At 40.1% G+C, this 13379-nt stretch overlaps 1 protein-coding gene across 1 annotated transcript in view; it reads right to left on the bottom strand.

The window, feature by feature from the left end:
* Positions 1-12122, bottom strand: part of SHROOM2 (shroom family member 2) — a 207180-nt gene extending 195058 nt beyond the window's left edge. Inside the window, exon 1 of the mRNA XM_063450082.1 lies at positions 11797-12122. Within this exon, the coding sequence (XP_063306152.1) occupies positions 11797-12012 (216 nt within the window). The 5' untranslated portion in view covers positions 12013-12122. The remainder of the gene's footprint in view (positions 1-11796) is intronic.
* Positions 12123-13379: the final 1257 nt, after the last annotated feature.

Genomic DNA, 13379 nt, shown 5'->3' with positions numbered 1-13379 from the left:
GCAGAGTGTGTATATGATGCAGAGTGTGTATATGATGCAGAGTGTGCATGCAGTGTAGTATGTGTAAACTGGGTGGGTGGCATTTTTATTTTAATATTGTTAATATATTTTATTATTTTAATATTTGTTTCTTTCTTTTTGTCCCCTCTCCCTGCTTGTTGCCTGGCCAGGGAGCTGGGCTATCTCAATGCCTGGTGGTCTAGTGGCATGGGCTGTGCAGGAGGGGGGCCGGGAGCAAGTTGTTAGTTACCTGTGCAGCAGCTCTGTTCAGCTCCGTTCACCTCCGTTCCATTAAGCTCCCTGTTTAAATCTCGTGAGACCCGCGGCCATCAGAGCGTTGCCATGGGTTACCGTGGCAACGCTCCGCGCGGCACGCAGACCGCAAGATTTACACAGGGAGATGAACGGGGCTGCTGCACAGGTAAGTAACAGCTTGCTGCCGGCCCCCAACAGGACCGCCGGCCTTGTAAAGAGCCCGTTGGTCCTGGTCTGTATTATGGCAATGTAAGTTGCCATAATACAGATCTTGACTCGAGTATAAGCCGATGGGGGCTTTTTCAGCACAAAAAAGCGTGCAGAAAAGCTTATTCTCGAGTATATACAGGATTTCTCTTTGACCTCATTTTAAAGAGACACTTTAGGCACCCAGACCACTTCACATTGCTGAAGTGCTCTGGGTGCAGTGTCCCTGTCATTTGAACCGTGCAGATGAAATCATTGCAGTTTCAGAGAAGTGTTGCAGTAAAACGACAATGGATGTCCTCACGCTTTGCATTAGGAAATCCAGCATCTTCTATATCTTTAATATGCTTTCCTAAGGGGAAGACTTAATGCGCGCATGGCACTCACCGCACATGCGTGTTAGGTTTCTCCTCACGATGATGTTAAAAGGAAACAGAGACCTTGATGCTGTAATCAGGTATGTTTTTTAAGGGCTATCTTTGATAGCTGAGGAGGGGTGGGAGGGGAGACACTCTAGTTAGGAATACAGCTTTGAATTTTTTAGAGCGAACTACTTTATAAAATAAAAAATTCACATATTACTTAAATTAGAATTGTAAACTGTCTCTAGATTAATGTTTTCTGTTTGGATTGGCAATTCTCACTTTTCATTTTCGTACGTGGCAGTAGAAAATGCATGGAAATTTATTTTTAAATGGGGCAACTGTGTATTGTAAAAGTAGTATCTTGCTTAAAACCTTTAGAAATAACCTAATGCTAGATTTCTGATATATAGGGGTAACTACTTTTCTAGCCCTCGAGCAAACTGAAATTACACAACTGTGCAGAAAAAAAAAAAAAAATGAATAAAAATTAAAAATACATTGTCACAGGATGCCCACGAGGCCCAAATTTGCTCACGTTTCTTTTTTTAAAAGATGTATGTACTGAATTGGAAGCAATTATGCCACAATTGTTACATTTGAGACAATTTTACAAAAGCTGATCCTAGGAACATGTTTTTGAAAAACACCATGCTGTTTAAATAGACCGTCTGATATTATTGTAACCTTAAAAGCAGTAAAAGGTTTTTAGCTACTTGAAAACGTATTTAAAGTTTTAGTTTCTTAAATAAGTGGATACTTTATTACAATCTTTACTGTTCACATATATTGATTACAAAGACTTAATATTCAGTTTTTATTTACCAAAAGCCTTATGACTACTATGAAATTACTTGCTCACTCTTGGGACAGGGACTACCTGGTTTAAATGACTATTATAGCATTAGGAATGTAAAAGTGTATTCCGAACACTTAGTGCCCCTATGTACTAAAACGATTATCTGCCCAGTTAAAAAAAAAGAAAACAAAAAAGGTGGGTTGGGTTCCTTATCCTCCAATGTCAGCAATCCAGTTAATCTAATGGGCATGTACAGTGAGCACCGCTCACTTCCCCATAGTAAAGCATTGATTCAATGCTTTCCTATGGGGAATTTCGACACAGTGGACATCATCGAGCAAGGAGTCAAACTCTGCAAAACGCCAGTAAGAGCCTCTGGCGTCTGTCTGGGAAACCACCACAAGCGGTCTTAAACATTGCAGTTTATCGGTTTTACAATACAAGGTTAAGCGGGCAGGGACTTCACAGGGACTCTGCAACCGGCCGACTTGAGGTTGATTAAGTAGTCTGGGACAGGTGAATATAGTGTCCCTTTAACGTTAAACAAACAATGGTCTCCAGCAGGTCATCCCCTCTGTGCTGCTCAGTCTAATGAGGAAGCATAAGCCCTAGCATGATTGGATGACTGAGAATGGCTCAGAGTCAGCCTATCACAGCTGCCATTGCTGGTATGAATTGGTATGGCTAGAAAGAAGAGGGTGTAATTTGTGCCTCAGTCAAACTTCGAATGGTGCCAACCTGTGGCCAGCCAGGGACTCTCGCACAGTGTTAAACGGTTTAAAAATTGAACAGAGGGACAGAGCCAGAGATCACTTGGCACTATAACCAATTCAATGCGTGCCTATCTTTTCACTTTAAAATATCACCTTGATTGGAACACAAGCCATAACATCGTTATGAATACTTTGAAACACAGAAAAATATGTTCTATAAATAAGTTGGTAACTTTGTCCACTTTTGGAAAACAACAATTATGTAAAACATATTCAAGTTTCTGTTCATAATTTAACCAACAAGACCAAATTTGCTTAATTTGTCTCATTCCCAAAGACAAAACAATAAAATAGCTAACCAATACGGGGAGTTGCTATTTTTTTTTTTTTGTCTCTGCTGCCTCAGTGGCAATGCTCTCAATACACCACAGACATTAAACAGTTATATCTATAACTGCCATTATGTGAAATGTAGTATTAGAAAAAGGGTCCAGGCACTCCAATGTCTACAGGCACCTTTATTGAAACATGTGAAACACTGCAACGTTTCGACTCCCAGTGGAGTCTTTGTCAAGCAGCTTGGCAAAGACTCCACTGGGAGTCGAAACGTTGCAGTGTTCCACATGTTTTAATAAAGGTGCATGATTGTAGACATTGGAGTGCCTGGACCATTTTTCTAATACTGATATTTATCTTTTGGGATTTTTCTGGCCCTTGGTTCAGCTGAGCACCCTGTCTTAAGTGAATCGAATGTGGTTCATTTTCCATTTTTGCAATAATGCTAAATATAAACATGTCAAACACTCTAATTAGTCTGTTCAGTCACATCAACAGTGCCCATGTACCAATGAGTGACAGGCCTAATCAACAAATCTACTTATGGGTGGAGACTCCACTATGCCACCAAACTAAATTAGCAAATTTGAAGATTATTTTCAATTGAATTAATCCATTTTTAATATTCCTTATATACAGTTTGACAAATTTAAGCTCGTGCTAGGAACCAGACTCAAAATTTAAGAAATAGAAATGATGGTACTCTGCACCCAAAGTTCAACCGTCATGTACAAAAAATAGTGCCCATGGCACCAACATTATACATTGGGCATATACATGCTTGAAAACATATAGCAGTAGTAGCCAACGGAGGCAGAAGTCTGCAAATTCTCGCTTACGGTGTCCAGTTTAAAACATCAAATGCTGCTATAGTAGCTTTGACCACTGCAGGTGCTTGCATTGAAAACACAAATTCAGTTTCACGCCATGATACTGGTAGAATCTTAAGGAATGGATATGTGTAGCAAGCTACTTAATGTCACATTATAGACGTGTGAATGTATGAAATCAAACACCTAGCCATGCAATCTGCATTTACAAACATTTTGACTGTGCCCCAGTGCATATAGCAAGGTCCATAAAGACATGGTTGGAGGAGTGAAGTGTGGAAGAACTTGACTGGCTCGCACAGAGCCCCAATCTCGATCCCATTGTACACATTTGGGATGAACTACAACAGAGACTGTGAGCCAGGCCTTCTTGTGCAACATCATTGCCTAAACTCCCAAATGGTCTACTGTATGAATGGGCACAAATTCCCACAGAAACACTCCAAAATATTGTACAAAGCCTACCCAGGCTGGAAAGGTTTGAAGGGTGGTTAACTACATATTAATGTATATGTCATAAATGTCCCTGTTGGAATAATGGTCAGGTGTCCCAATAATTGCGAGTGTGTGTGTGTGTGTGTGTATATACACACACACACACACACACACACACACACACACACACACACACACACACACACACACACACTAAACACTTAATAGCACATTTAAATTAATTTGTATTTATATTTTTAAAAAAAATATTGAAAATAAAATGCCCTTTTAATTAAATATTTGTATTTATTTTAACAATCAACATTCACATCAGGGAGTTCTCAAGTATTTTATCCCAGAGTTTCCCAGCAACATAAGATAAAGACATCGAAACCGCTGGTACTTTTCCATTGACTTTCTAACAAGCCAACACTGTACAACAAAAGAACCAAATTAAAAATCCAAGTCAAACCAATGGAAATTAAAACAGGACATTCTCTAGCTGTATAAAAAGAGTGTTAACTCTCTATATAAAAACTCATTTTAGTTTATAGCTTAAATTTTAATCATTTTAAAATAAACCTGTCTCAGTGCAGGGAAACCGCATAAGCTCAACCGTTCTGACAGAGTTAAAATGAATCACTTGCTGAATACTGTGTCAAGATAAAATGCAAATTCTAATGGAATTCATTCATTAGCAATATGATCTTCTAGACTGACTAAGATCAGCCAAAATACCAATTAAATCAATGATGATCCCTAATATGGAACATGTGGATTTATTCCATGGTTGCATGAATAGTACACAATTGTTAAAATTGATTTTTACCTGTATATTATACCGTGTATTATACATTTTTTGTTTGATTATAGGTTAGTGTTTAGAGTTCCAGCTGCCTTCACAACATGACTATCATGAATGCAAATTGCTGCAGGTGTATTGAAGGTTGCATAGTGGAAAGTACAGATATACAAAGTGATCAATAATTTAGTCAGACATTCTATGGGGGTGCCATGCAACAATACGATCACTACTGAAAGTAAGAAGAGAACAGTGTACACACCAACACATCACGCTTTACTGATACCTTGTTCTCCGGCACAGAATAAGGCACAGGGTTCAATAATTATGGCATAAACCGTTACAAAAATATTATGCTGGATTGTTAAAGAGCCTTTAATGGTTTGTGCCAGTGTGTGACATTATTATCTAGATTTATCAAGACAAGAGTAATTGTTGCTATTCTGGCTACAAAGTAGACTTGTGCAAATATCTGATTGAAGAGATGTGTCCGGAAATAAAAAAAAAAAAAAAAGTCTGTTAATCAAATTTTGAACTAATCAATTCTGATTCGATGTCACCAGTAAACTACAGAGGTAAAACAATGTTTGACAATAGCCAGAAATGTCATTCAGATGAAACCCTTGTAACGTGTCTAGTGCAAAGTGCTAAATGTTAAAGGACCACTAAAGGCACCCAGACTACTTCACCTGAATTAAGTGCTGTGAGTGCAGTGCTCTCGGATAGCCTTAGCTTGTAGCATTACAGTCCACTGGGCCTATACCTGATTTGCCTGATGGCTACTCTGGGCCTGTCAGGTGGGTTAGGTTGCCGGCCCAGTGAGTGTAACGCCTTAGACGGTCACCTAATTCGAGAGCCAATAAGTGTGTAGATGCTGTGATTCTTATGAAGCCATTTGACATATATAAATCTGTTGATATAGTTATTTTTTTTGTTTTTTTTAAAAGCACTTCAAACAACAAAACAACTACTGCCCACCCTAGTGGTTATGGTGCCAGTAGTACCCTGGTGCCCTTCCACAGTGACTAATCAGAAACCTTTTAAGAACAGTTTGTTAACTTACCAGGGAGTCTGTGAGACGTCCTCTGCTGAACTAAGCCCACATTAATTGGCGGAGACCATTGAACTGACACTCTCACGCCATTGTACCAGTCCAGCAAAGCAGGACTTCGCTCATTTGAGAAATCGGAAGCAGGGATATATGTAGTTGAGCAATACTAAATCAGATTTGCTTGAATATGATTTGAAATGGCCACAAACTGTCAAACATGTTCAATAAATACTCGTCTAACTTCGTATAGTTTGGTAAAACACACTGAGAATAAGAAAGTCAGCTGCCAGCTTAAAGGAAAACCATAACTTTAAAATTACTTTTATGTAGCTTACCTTGGTACATTTTAGCAGATATTCCTTCTGCTACATCCCCACCCCCACCCCCAGCCAGTGAACCCCACCCCGCAGCCATTTTGAATGATTTTTAGATGGAATCAGATGTTATCCAACTTAAAATCACTCATGTGCCAAGTCTGCCATCAGTGTACATACAGGATGCAACGATGAGACTGTACCTTTAACCGTGGAATGAGTTAATAGTTGCAATAACTAAAAGACAAAACAAACAGGTGGTACATAAATCTCTAATAATGGCCATTTCCAATTTTTTTTCTCTTTCTATTTTTCAACTGGACCATCACAACAAAATGACTTGGCAGTGTTGGCCCAGCTTCAGCACATGAATGTATGTGTGCTTTCAAATACACAAATGATGTGCTGCTGCTGTTGGTGTCCCTTTAACTTGACTAAACCTCACAGTCGCTAATCTGACAAGAACGCCAAAAATAAACAGCATTAAGGATGGATAATGTCTTCCATTTAAATATATTTCTTGTAAAGCAACACCATCCTTTTGAAGAATTAAAACGGAGTGGATAGTTTCCCTTTTGATGATATAAACCCATAATCAAAGTGACAAAATACAATAAAGAGATTATTAAATCTGGAAAGACGATGTTGCTTAAAGGCTCTGAGAACAAACATTGACAAATGCAATTAATTCACCCAGAAAATAAAAAATAAAAATTAAAAATTAAACAAGCTCAGTACATTTGCTGTATGCACCAGATACCATGCATCGCAAACGCAGCTGCTGTATATGTAAACATGAGATTCATTCAGCTGTATTTATATTTATTTTGAAAGATAATTCATAGATGGATATGACCACCCTTTCTTTAAAGGATCACTATAGTGTCAGGAAAACAAACACGTTTTCCTGACACTATACAACCCTTAGGAACCCCACCCCCCACCCTCAGGGTACCCCTCCCTTGGCGCTGAAGGGGTTAAAACCCCTTCATCAGCTTACTTTAATCCAGCGCTGGTTACCTCTCCTCCCCCGCCAACGTCAGCTCTCGAGTGGAGCGGAATACGCATGAGCCGCGCACGCATTCAAACAGTCCATAGGAAAGCATTTCTCAGAAGCGCCTCTAGCAGCTGTCAGGAAGACAGCCACTAGAGGCTGGCTTAACCTTGCAATGTAAACATAGCAGTTTCTCTGAAATTGCTATGTTTACATCTGAAGGTTTAAAACCTGGGGGACCTGGCACCCAGACCGCTTCATTGAGCTGAAGTGGTCTGGGTGACTATAGTGTCCCTTTAAATGCGATTAGAATTGCCCAAAGAATTACATATATCGGGCTCGGCGCTTCCACCCACCAGCCATTTCTGTGTGAAAAACCACCCCTGGCAAGTGTGCTATAGGCCCTTCAGGCTTGCAGTGGCAAGACACTTTTAAAGCCTGGCTAGTAGCAAATGTGTGTTAGTTTATTTTTTATTTTGAGCAAATACATACAGTGCTGTATAAGTATGTATTAGGAGCATTTTTTTTTACGAGACAGTCTCAACATTTCTGTGACTTTTCTGTTTCATTTGGAGTTGTAACGGAAACGGACTTCCACAAGGTGATCGAGATACATTATTTTGTTTTCCCTTTGTTTGATCTGGTGTTTATTATTTGACACAGGGTTTTGTTGATGCATCTTTAGCCTCTGTACAGATGAGTTAATGGAACATACCAACCACTTAGTGGTTACAGTGAAGGAGTGCCCTGGCACCCTCCCAGAGTAATCAAACCATTTAAGAATGGTTTGCCAACTTACCTGGGGTTCACTGGGCAAACACCACCTCCTCTACAGCTAGGAGCATCTGTATGGATGGCATCAGCCATGTACTTTTGGCACCGCTGGGATTAGCTCAATGCAGGAGCTTTTAGCTGGATCTAACTGGAGAGGAAGCCAGGGCTCTCCTGGCAACATAACCACTACATCAGGCCATAGTGGTTATGGTGAGTGGAGAGTTTCTTAAAGGGACACTATAGTCACCCAGACCACTTCAGCTCAATGAATTGGTCTGGGTGCCAGGTCCCTCAGGTGTAAACCCTTCACACGTAAAGATAACAGTTTCAGATAAACTGTTATGTTTACATTTGGGGTTAATCCAGCCTCTAGTGGCTGTCTTCCGGACAGCCACTAGAGGCGCATCTGCGAAGCTGGAGGCGAATTTCGCCTCCATCGCGCAGAGCGACCATAGGAAAGCATTGAAAAATGCTTTCCTATGCACACCTTGAATGCGCGCGCGGCACTTGCCGTGCATGCGCATTCGGCTCCAGTGACGTCGGAGCTGACGTCAGACGGGGAGGAGAGGTCACCAGCGCTGGATTAAGGTAAGTGGCTGAAGGGGTTTTATAACCCCTTCAGCGCCACGGGAGGGGGACCCCAAGGGTGGGGGCACCCTCAGGGCACTATAGTGTCAGGAAAACCGCTTTGTTTTCCTGACACTATATAGTGATCCTTTAAGAACCTTTATTGCTGCTGATAATGAACAAGGCCATCACGGAACTGGAAAATTCAGAAACATTACGAGTATTAAAATCAACTGAATGTTGCTGTAAACATGTTTGCTGGAGACTGTCCCATAGAAAGCCTAGAACAGTCAACAACGCACTGCATAGATTTCTGGGAACTGTACATCAACTTGCACTTTTTCTGCACCATGTTCTATAAGATACATTTTTTGCAGCCTAGGTGTCCTCAGTGTTCCTTTAAAAAGTGTGTGCATCTCAATCAATAGGACGGGAGGGTTATTCAACAAATCATGGGTCTGCAAACATTAAACCACAACAGCCAAAGTGGAAAACCTCTTTATCCTGGCTCTGTGTCCAGCTCAGCTAATTAGGGCACAGAAATATATATTTAAATATACAGATTTACAGGGAGACTACCAGAGCAGAGTAGAATCAATGTATAACTACCTGAAGGTGAATGTGTCATCAACATTCCTGTAAATGGCAGGTCAACTTTAAACTGCACAATGTGTTAGCAAAAATCATCCACAAATCTATATATTAAATAACATGCATGCACATTCAAATCAGCTACTTATACTTGAAGGGGCTTTGCTAGTCTAGCACAATGTGGCTATATGCATAGACTTGTCACCTGTTCTCGAAATGCTCTGTAGACTTGGACTAGACCACTGGGATATTTGCAGTTGGCTACAGTATCTAGGCCTGACCTGCCGCACAAACTAGGAAGATTATATACATACATACACATGTGATGGAGGGTGAAGGTATATATGATGTCAAACCCTTCCCACCTCAAGCAAACTCCATGTGCAAAATTCATAGATTCCATGCACCACCTTAGTAGGAACATCCACACAGAGATCTGAGTTTTCTGCACAAATAGGGTCATTCATTTGCACTTTCCAAATGACAAAAGCTGTCAGCCTTCTCCTGCCAAGACACTTGAGATATTATTTTAATCATCAAAGAGCCATGATAAGAAATTAGGCACCATGTACAAAATAAAGGGAACTTATAGTCCTAATTTTTTTTTTTTTTTTTAACGGGACTATAAATTCCCTTCTGTTACTGTGATCTCCGTCCACCCACCTTTGGTGTTTTAAAAGTTCAGGCGAATAAAGATCACTTACCGAATTTCCAACATCGAGACACCTCCGCTGCAATCATCCAGTCCGCCTCTGTCAGCATGACTCTTGTGCATTGGAGACTAGATAGACATGCGCAAAAAAACTTAGAGCTTTCCAATCAAATATTACAAGGAGCAGCATTTGCATGAAGAACAGAGTTTGACTATGTTCTGGAGCAGGAAGCACATCTAGTTGCCATCAGGAAGACAGTCACTAGAAGTGTATTTAACCCTTCAATTTAAATTTTGCAGTTACTACAAAACTGCTACTTGTAAGCGGGGGTAAAAGGACAGGACCACTGCACCTCTGATGCAGTAGCCTGGGTGTCTTTAGTGGTCCTTTAACCCCTTAAAGACACATGACATGTGTGACATGTCATGATTCCCTTTTATTCCAGAAGTTTGGTCCTTAAGGGGTTAAAGCAGAGCAGCAAGAGGCTCCAGTTAAAGGACCACTTTAGGCACCCAGACGACTTCAGCTCAATGAAATGGTCTGGGTGCCAGGTCCATCTAGGATTAACCCTGCCTGCTGTAAACATAGCAGTTTCAGAGAAACTGCAATGTTACCTATGGGTTAATCCAACCTCTAGTGGCTGTCTCATTGATAGCCACTAGAGGCACTTCTGCGCTTCTCACTGTGATTTTCACAGTGAGAATACGCCAGCGTCCATAGAAAAGCATTGAGAATGTTTTCCTATGGACTGGCTCAATGCGCACGCTGCTCTTGCCGCGCATGCAGTCGATGACGACCGAAGGAGGAGCAGAGTCCCCAGCGCCAAGGGAGCCCAGCGCTGGAGAAAGCCAAGTGTTTAACCCCCTTCCTCCCCCTTCAGCCTGGCGGGAGTGGGACCTTGAGGGTGGGGGCACCCTCAGGGCACTATAGTGGTCCTTTAATGTGAGTGGTATACCTGTTACCAAATTGAAAGTTTTACAATGATCCAGTATTTTTTTTAACCATTTAAGATTATATTAGGGCTATTTTTATAACCCAGTATTGCAAATTAAACATTTTATTGACACTCTCACAGCAGACACCGTGGATGAAATGTAATAAGAAAAAAAAAAAGGCAATGACATTCTGGTATTACAAGTAACCTTTTTTTTTTTTTTTTTTTCGTTGACACTTATGGTTAATGGAAAAACACAATTAAATACGTTATTAACAATGACAGCATATCCTCTTTATATAGTAAAGTTGTATAAACATTAGGGGTTATACACTAAACATTGTGGTGAATTAGCTATTGAATAGAAAACATTTGGCCAAAATTCAAGGAGCTAAAAATAATAAATAAATACTTTTAACTCTGCTATAGTCGCATCTCTTTTATTTAACCCATTAAGGACCAAACTTCTGGAATAAAAGGGAATCATGACACATCACACATGTCATTTGTCCTTAAGGGGTTAAGCTTGTAGTATACAATGTGGCTATCAATTTACTTATTAGTTAGTTATTTACAAAACATGTAATTGGCTACTTTGGCCTAAATTGTGCAATTCCAGTTCCAATTCTACCCAAATCCCAGTTTAGTTAATAACCCCTCCACTGTTTCCTTTAAGAGTGGAAAAAGTTTCAGCCAGGGGTGGGTAGGTAACTCGAAACTTCCCTGCTGTTACCAGGAATGCAATCACACTTACAGGTACTATGGAACTTTGGGCCAGTAAAATTCTAAATGGCAAACAACATTTGAGTTATTTAAAAAAAAACAAAAAAAAAAAAAACACTAAACTAAAACAAAAACCAACGAGGACGAGCCCTGACAATCTATGGGATCCTGCAATTATTATATACAGTTTAACAAATACCCACATTTATATGCAGATTGACAAAGACGCCAACATGGTATGTAGCGTTGTACACTACTGTAAACAATAGAGAAGTTCTAAAAGTACAAGAACATAATCTGAATGAGCGCAATTAATATACTGAGCTTCTTTGCTAGACTTTACACACCTTTAGCATTGTATAATAAAGCAAATGGGGGGAAAAAAGCAGGCAGTAGTTATTACACAACATTTAGCACGATTTCAACAACTTGGAGATTGAAGGAGACAAACCTTACCTTTGTAATGATTAGAAGTTCGCCGTGTTCCATCCCACCTTTCAGTGTAAATCCCCAAGGAGCCCCACCAGTGAGCAATACATCCACATATCTGTAACCTTCAACCACCTTCCTGTCCACCATGACGGTCTGCCCTTGATCCACCATCCCTTGATGCAACCTCATATCATCATGTAGGAACCTGTCCTGCCCTAGTCTGGACTCCAAGTTGTCCATGGTTCTTTCCACTGAATGTTCAACGTTCTAGAATCCGTCACGTGAGATCTTCTGACAAAAGTAGACACCCACTACATCCCAAAGAACAGTGGGACTAATAAAATCTCTAATAAAAATTTTTTTTTTAAAAAAGTATACTGTATCATATATATTTTAATAACACTATGTAAAAATATTTAGTCCTCTGAATCACATCAAGAAAATGAAGGTTTTTTTTTTTGTATTATAAACTCACTTTTGTGTCTGCCACAGGTCTGACGTGTAACATTAACTCTACAACTTGAGGATACAAAAATCCATTTAAATAAAATTAGACTCAGCCCTAAAATGGCCCATGCCCGGTGTCTGCACATTAGATCCTGGACACCCCCTTTGAAGCCCTAGGGCCTGCTATTGCTCCCAGCACAGTATCCATTCCTGTATTGCCTTCATCAGGAGGGAAGGTAAATCTTCTGGGATCCTGTCCATGCAAGTCACAAAAAAAACTCACATCCCTTTTTGTATTTGTTATTTTTTTTTTTATAATTTTTGTTTAAACTTCCCTGTGTTTTCCATATGCCACCTGTCTCAATGTAAAAACGCAGAGGAGATCCAAATGGTAGTGCAGACGGTGCTTGGATTAAATCCCCCCAGCTCCAGCAGGTTCCTTTATTCTATCCTCTTCCTGATCCACAGCCCAGGCACGGAGTCTGCTCTCTCTCCTATTTCCATGGTAGATAGAGGTGACTATGCAGAGCTGACTCAGTGGGATTGTCTCTCTCTCTCTTCCTGTTTCGAACGTGAATGAACAATTCAAGCTGTGCCTGTCGTTTCCCTGCTTTCTCGCCTTCACCCTGTTGCTTTCTTTTTGGCAAAGGATGGCTTGTTTTTGTTTTCTCAGGCTGGGATTGGCGACTGGGAGAGCTGCAGCAGGGTGTGCAGACACCAAATAAAAGGGCTGCAGGAGTTTGCTTGCTTCCCTCCCCCCATCTCCTGCTTTACAATCTCTCACTGATTATCCCTTGGAGAGAATGCGTGTGTCATTGTAACCGGTATGCTTTTTGTGGGTCTGTTTCCATAGGGTTAGTTAGGAAAATGTATTCAAGAAACTACCAGCAGAACGTTTAAAAGATACATCTATTTCACAGTCACCTAAAAGTTTTTTGTTTTTTTTTCCTTTCAAATAGAACTCAATACAATTATTATTATTATTATTATTATTATTATTATTATTTATAAAGCGCCAACATATTTCGCAGCGTTGTACAATGGAATAAACGTACCCATTGAGAAACCTATATAGTTTTTGTGTATTTGACCTGCGTATTTAGAATTTATGGGTTCGTTTTGTTTCATAAAATATTACTCTTAGAAAAGAATTATGATTT

This window comes from Pelobates fuscus, chromosome 1, assembly GCF_036172605.1.
Source record: "Pelobates fuscus isolate aPelFus1 chromosome 1, aPelFus1.pri, whole genome shotgun sequence".
Lineage (NCBI taxonomy): Eukaryota > Metazoa > Chordata > Amphibia > Anura > Pelobatidae > Pelobates > Pelobates fuscus.
This window is presented reverse-complemented; position numbering and strand designations above follow the sequence as displayed.